This window comes from Danio rerio, chromosome 14, assembly GCF_052040795.2.
Source record: "Danio rerio strain M-AB ecotype USA chromosome 14, GRCz13ab, whole genome shotgun sequence".
NCBI classification, from domain to species: domain Eukaryota; kingdom Metazoa; phylum Chordata; class Actinopteri; order Cypriniformes; family Danionidae; genus Danio; species Danio rerio.
This window is the reverse complement of record NC_141034.1, coordinates 58,175,001-58,182,568: the sequence shown is the minus strand read 5'-3', so window position 1 is coordinate 58,182,568 and position 7,568 is coordinate 58,175,001. Positions and strand designations below refer to the sequence as shown.

At 37.8% G+C, this 7,568-nt stretch overlaps 1 protein-coding gene across 1 annotated transcript in view; it reads left to right on the top strand.

The window, feature by feature from the left end:
- Window positions 1–331: 331 nt before the first annotated feature.
- rest (RE1-silencing transcription factor) overlaps window positions 332–7,568 on the top strand; it is a 15,166-nt gene continuing 7,929 nt past the window's right edge. The window contains 3 exon segments of the mRNA NM_001353866.1: window positions 332–439; window positions 5,312–6,182; window positions 6,596–6,679. Of these exon segments, the coding sequence (NP_001340795.1) occupies window positions 5,321–6,182; window positions 6,596–6,679 (946 nt within the window). The 5' untranslated portion in view covers window positions 332–439; window positions 5,312–5,320.

Here is a 7,568-nt window from a genome sequence, read left to right as displayed (position 1 = left end):
CTGATAAAAGAGCTGAAAGAGCTGATGAGATTAAATTAAATTTTTATTTATTTATTAATGCTTAAATACAATAATACAAACAATACAAATAAGAAAACAAAAAATGATTTTTATAATACAAAATAAAATTTTGCAGTTTGCTTACTTAAAGAATAAGTGTGCGGGACTTCAAAGAAAATGTTTAGTTTCAAGGCTTTGTCAATAGTACTGTTCTTAACTGTGTTCATATAATGTTCTAATTATTTCGAAAAGGGTTTTCTGGTGAGTAAATTTGCATCGATGAATATGAATGAGCGCGCGTGTGCGTGCTGACGTCACTCCGCCGCGAGATGCGCGATGTGCTGGAATGCGTGAGTGGCGCTTCCTCGAGCGAAAGACGGAGAGTTTGGACCGAAGTTTACTTTGAGAAACACACCGCCCGAAGACGAGTCCACCGCCGGTGAGTGAAGGAGTGTGTATGAGTGTGTGTTTGCGCTCGGTTTCCGCGGGGTTGACGGTGAGTTTGCGTCGTTTTGGACCAAAACTGAAGTTTGAGAGTGAAAATGGAGTCTGAGGGCGGAGAGGCGGGCGCTGTCCAGGGCTGATCTCAGGACCACGGCTAACGAAACACACACACACACACACTCGCACAGACACTCTCAGAACAGCAGAAAGTGCTGAAAGTCCGGCTCGATTAATCTGCTTATTAATAGACTAACTTTAACATTAGTGTAAAAAGTTAGCCACAAGTTCTGTCTGTTTTAACGCTAGCTCTCTCTCTCTCTCTCAGTGTGTGTGTGTGTGTGTGTGTTTTCCGGAAAAACACTTTCTACGTCGTGTTGAATGTCCGTAATCTAACTTTATTCGTCAAAAGACACCAGTGTTCAGATTTTACACGACTTTTTAACATTATCTTACAGTTTTTTTAGTATTTCTGAGTAAATCCGCTACTTTCAATCAACTTTGAGTGTTTTCGGGGTTTTCTCCGTGACGTTAAATCTCCACATTTCGACTCTCCTTTGGTTTTACCCGTGTGTGTGTGTGTAAAACTCGGGTGTTTTCGGTGGTGTGTGTCGTGTTTCGTGTCTGTGTGCTCCAGTTGCTCGTGTTTGGAACTGTCCAACAAGGTCAAAGTTTCTCAGTGCTGTTTTTGACGGTGTTTGTTGAGATTAACGCAGATTTTGCGTTCAGGCGACGCTAGATTTTGCGCTCAGCTGAAGATCTTCAGTGTTGTGGAGTTTCTGTGAGGTTTGCTGGAAAGCAGATGTAGTTCAGCCGTCTGTGTTTTCCCCTGCCGCTGGCTGAAGTTGGTGGTGCTGTTTTTAAAATGGCCGAACACACATTTCACACACAGGCCTCTGACACACACACACACACACACACACACGACAGCACACTGCGAGTTTGAGATTGTTTGTCTTTCTTAGTATGTCAGTATAGCAAGATACATGTATATATTTGTAAATATTTTCTGTAGTATACTGCATTACATGCATTTAGTCTGCTGTGTTATACATAACTCTAATTAAAGAGTCTTCTTTTAAAGTTAAAAACAAGTTTAGAGAAATACAAAGTCAAAGTATGGTTCAATAACAACACACTTATCCTGAGCTGTTCTTAATAATAATAATCCTCTCCATTTAGTCACTATTTAAGTGTTTTTATAACCGTTCATGGTTTTCTTCTGTCTGTTGAACACTTAAGATGATATTTTGAAGAGTGTTGGGGAAAATCAGCCATTGATATCTATAGTAGGAACAAAAATACTACAGAGGTAAATGATTATTTAATCTCCTCCTGTAATGAGGGCTGTTTTATTTATGTAACCCTTTTTGTATCATTTAGTTTTAATCCTTTTTTTTCTTTGTATTGTTTTTTATTGAACATGTAGTAATGTACAACAGCTGGACATTATCATTACATCTTCACATTAAAATAAAACAGATTTAAAAATAAAATTACACATAAATAAGGGCATTATGTAAAATGAATTAAATAATAAACTAAAACATAATAAACTAAAATACAACAAAGGATTGTTTTTTTTCGTAGTTTTTATTTTCTATAAAGAAACCTTTTTATTTTAATTATTTTCAGGACTTTTAAGTAAGAAGGAATCTTATTATTAATTGCAGAAAACACTGGTTTCACTTTCAAATGTTTAGATCTTTGTATTGTACAATAACTTTATTTACAGTTTTGTTGTCGTTTTTATTCACTCTGGGAGAATTTTGAGTCTTAATTTGGCCTCATTTGTCTCCGTGTTTCAGTAAATGTGATGAATTCTGCTGACTAATCTCATTTTGACACATATTTTGAAAAATGCTTTGGAAGTTTTCATAAACTCATCAACACACTCTTGATCGACTCCCCTTTGGTTGTGTTGGTGCTGTTTTTGCCCCATTGACTTTCATTATAATAACATTATAATCACAAAAAATCATCAGAAGTGTGAAATCTACTAGTTTTGGATTATTTTAGATTAATATTAATTAGTATTATAAATATCAGTATTTTTGGTTAAACTGTGTTATTGTGGACATGTTATTGTACACTAAACTGTTACTGTAACATTTTATTTCTGAAAACAAGACAGTATTTTTGTACTTGTCTTGGAAATGTTTCTTAAATGTTTTTTTTCAATATTTGGACTAAAAACAAGACAAACACTGAGTAAGGAAATCATTATTGCAGTGTAGTTTGAGCATGTTGCCATACATGGTCTGGACCACTGAAGTGCTGGAATATAAATACCGTTCTGCTGTAATTTCCTAAAATAGCCCAGAGTTAATCTGTTTATTATAGTTTGGAGAAATGAGTAATCTGCTGTGTTCTTGAGTTAATCAGAATCAGTGCAGCTCAGCCGAGTCGCTTTATCTCATGTTTGATTTGATCTTTTCAGCTGCTGTGTTTTGTCAGAGAAGCCAAAAGTCCACTCAAAGTCCTGTTTTCACTTCACACACACACACTTTTAAAATTGTAAAATGCATAAGCAGTAAATCATGTATTAAATATAAACTTTTTAGGGCATTTAAAAATATATATATACTATAATAATATATAAATTTTTATATGCAATGCAAATTAAATATATACGATAACGATAAAATAGTTTATAAATTAATTAATTCCGATTCTCTACTGAATGGATTCTAAGTTTGTCCAACAGGTGGTGCTGTGTGCTTTTTAAAACTAGCATGGAGCATAAGCATTGTTGGGGAAAGTCACTTCTGAAAGTAATGCATTACAATATTGAGTTACTCTCCAAAAGTAACTATTGCATTACTTGGTTACTTTTAATGTTAAGTAATGCGTTATGTTGTTTTTGAATTACTTTTGCCTTATTTTGTATTACCTGCCTGAGGCTTGATCTCCTTCAGAACTTGTTTTTCTTTCTTTTTTTAATAGAGGAGCGCTGCAATTAACAACACACTGCACTGTATAACCTACACCTACATTTACCTTCAAAAAACACATTAAGACAAATATTTGTAGAATAATGCTATCTTAGTCCAGAGCTATACATGCCGTGTATATACAGATTATTAAGAGTATAAAGCAATGTGTTTCCTACTTTTGTACTATTTAGGTAAAATCGCTGTCCATTGAGACTATAATCCCCTTTTCCTTTTCTTCCATGTGTTCAAAACATGTAATGAGCACTTTCTCTCATTCACTGCATGATTCATTGTGACCAATTTTAATTCAGCAATTTATTTTTATTCATTCATTCTTTTTCCTTTTGGCTTAGTCCCTTTATTAATCAGGGGTCACCACAGCGGAATGAACCGCCAATTATTCCAGTATATGTTTCACACAGCAGATGCCCTTCCAGCTGCAACCCAACACTGGGAAACATTTATACACTCTTGCATTCTCACACACACACACACACTCATACACTAGTGCCAGTGTAGTTGATCAGTTCCCCTATAGCGCATGTGTTTGGACTGTGGGGGAAACCGGAGCACCCGGAGGAAACCCACACCAACACGGGGAGAACATGCAAACTCCACTCAGAAACACCAACTGACCCAGCTGGGACTTGAACCAGCGACCTTCTTGCTGTGAGGCGATCGTGCTACCCACTGCATCACCGTGACGCCCCTAATTTTTTTTTAAAAAGCTTATTTATTAAACTAAAAAGTAACTCAAATATTGTTCCTTATATTTGTAGAGTAATGCGTTACTTTACTCGCTGCTTAGAAATGTAATATTATTACATAACTCGCGTTACTTGTAATGCATTACCCCAACACTGAGCATAAGTTTGTTTTTCAGTGACTTTTATTTGTTTAGTTTTAGTTAATTTATTCAGATTTTTATTCTATTTCAGTTATTGAAGATGTTTTTAACCAATAGTTTGTTTCCATTTAATAAAATTACCTTGGTGTGTGTTCCAGCATGTCTTAGACGATTATTGTTTTTGCTAATCATTATTTTATTTCAGTGACTCTTATTCGTGTTGTTTTTACTTTTAGATTTTCATTTATTCAGATCTGTTTTAATTTCAGTTTATGAAAATGTTTTTTTGACCCAATCGTTTTCGTTTTTGTTTCCTAAAATAACCTGTTTGTGTGTTTGCTTCAGTGGTCCAGCATGTCTCATTCATTCATTCATTTTCTTTTTGGCTTTGTCTCTTTATTAATCAGTGGTTGCCACAGTGGAATGAACCACCAACTGTTCAAGCATATGTTTTATACAGTGGATGCCCTTCCAGCTGCAACCCAGTACTGGGAAACACCCATACACACACACACACACACACACACACACACACACACACACACACACACACACACACACACATACAAACACACACACTCATACACTACGGCCAGTGTAGTTGATCAGTTCCCCTGTAGCGCATGTGTTTGGACTGTGGGGGAAACCGGAGCACCCGGAGGAAACCCACGCCAACACGGGGAGAACATGCAAACTCCACACAAACACCAACTGAAACTGGAACCAGATTGTTCTACCCACTGCGCCACCGTGACGCCCAGCTTGTCTCAGATGATTATTATTTTCTATATTATTGGGGTTTTCAGTGACTCTTATTCAGTTTTAGTGTTAGTTTTTCATTAATTCTGAATTTTTTATTCCATTTCAGTTAAAGATCAATTTTTTGGGGGGGTTTGACCAGATTTTGACCAATAGTGTGTGTGTGTGTGCGTGCCTCAGGCGATTAATATTTTTTATTTTAAGTTGTTTAATTTCATTAGTTTTAAGTTAAGGAACATGTATTTTGACTAACAGTTTTAGTTTTCATTTACTAAAATAACCTTTGTGTGTGTGTGTGTGTGTGTGTGTGTGTGTGTGTGTGTTTCAGTGGTCCAGCATGTCTCAGCCGGTGTTTCCCACTGCCTCTGGGATCTTCCTGCCGGATCTGCACCATGACGAGGTGTCTGCTCCTCAGCTGGTGATGCTGGCGAATGTGGTGGTGTCCGCGGAGGCGTCTGCATCAGAATACAGCACTGAGGGGAAGCAGATGATGGAGCTCCAGACCGTGGCCTGCAGCAGCTACTCCGACAGCGAAGAAGACAACGACGCCGTCGTGAGATACAGCATGGACACCTCTGAAGATCTCTACACACAACAAGCATCACATATACAGCCAGAGCCAGTGCTGGAGGAGATAGAGATCGTGCGAGTTGGACGTCCACCAAACCAGACGGAAAGCACCGAAAATGCTGCATCGGCAGAACAAAAGCGAACGACGCTCGCCATCCTGGAATCCAGCAAAAAGAAGAAAAAACCTTTCTTCTGCAAACCCTGCCAGTATCAGGGTGAGAACGAGCAGGAGTTTATAGTGCACATACGCACGCACGGAGCCAAGAAGATGCTGGTGGTGAACGGTGGAGATTCTGATGAGGATCTGAGCGCTGATGCAGGACCGCAGACCTCCGTACCCAACGCTGAGAGCGCAGAGAGCAACTCTAAAGGCGTGATCCGCTGCGAGCGCTGCGGCTACAACACAAACCGCTTCGACCACTACATGGCGCACCTCAAACACCACACTAAAGAGGGCGAGGACCAGCGGGTGTTCAAGTGCACCATCTGCGCGTACACCACCATCAGTCAGTACCACTGGAAGAAACACCTGAGGAACCACTTTCCCAGCAAGCTCTTCACCTGCAGCCAGTGCTCATACTTTTCTGACCGCAAAAACAACTACATTCAGCACATCCGGACTCACACTGGTGCGTCTCAAACACACACAGCGTCCAGATGCACACTAGCCATACTTCCATCCTCCTGTCTTTATATGCACTTTAGATTATCACATATAAAATGGTTAAAGGAGACCTGGTATGCCCCTTTTTACAAGGTGTGAAACAGCAGTGTGTGTGTTGTCAGTGCAAGTCAGGTGTGCATGTGTGCTTCTGTCTGTGATATCTGTGCAGAGGCTTCAGCAGCTGAGGATGTGATGCTCTTCTGTGCAGCACTGATGAAGATGCAGATTTATTCACTGATGATTACAGTTTTACACATTAACTTCTGGAACATTCATTTCTGGATGGAAACACTGCTAGACATTTGAGCGTGATATAATTTACTGCTGAAATGACAATTATATGTGGAAATTAAAGGCTTTATTTGATTCTTCTGTTAGGTGAGCGTCCATTCCAGTGCATTTACTGCGAGTACTCCAGTTCCCAAAAAACCCATCTGACCAGACACATGCGAACGCATTCAGGTGAGTCGTTTATTTATCATCAGTGTACAGTATATATAGAATACTTATTGTTTGGTATTATATTTTACAATTGTTTTGTAGTTAATAACTGTTCCAAAACCTGCGGAGTTCCCTTAAGCATCATTTGGTTTATATGATAATGACTAATAATAAGATAAATTACACAATAATTAAAATATTACACACATTTTAACTAAATAAATAATTTTAAATTAAAGTAATCCAGATTATTTGCAAAAATGACTTCTAAATACTTTTGACATGATTGTTTTGGTTGACTTTTTTTTATATTGAACCAGTTCCTGTGTATTCTGGCATACATTATTCAACAAAAACAACCTATAAAAAAATAAGAATTAAAATGTCAAATACATTATAAGTAACTAAACAATTCTAAATTAAAGTCATCCAGATTTATTACACAATTTAAATATTTAAATAAATATTATTTACAAAATAGTTTCTAAATAATTTTGACATGATTGTCCTACAAATGTATGGTTTTATTAAACGTGTACACATAGACATCACTTATATGCAATAAACAGGGTTCATAAGGTCATGGAAAACCTCTAAAAGTTTTGGAAAAGATATCTTTATACTTAAATATAGGTTAGTTGTCTTAAATTTTTTTTTATTTCCTTGGCCAATCACAAACTCTCAGATTATTAGTGCTGTGTAAGCATTATCTATATCAATTTTACATGGATATAAATATGAATTGTGTGACATGGTGGCGCAGTGGGTAGCACAATTGCCTCACAGCAAGAAGGTCGCTGGTTCGAGCCTCGGCTGGGTCAGTTGGTGTTTGTGTGGAGTTTGCATGTTCTCCCCGTGTTGGCGTGGGTTTCCTCCGGGTGCTCTGGTTTCCCCCACAGACATGCGGTAT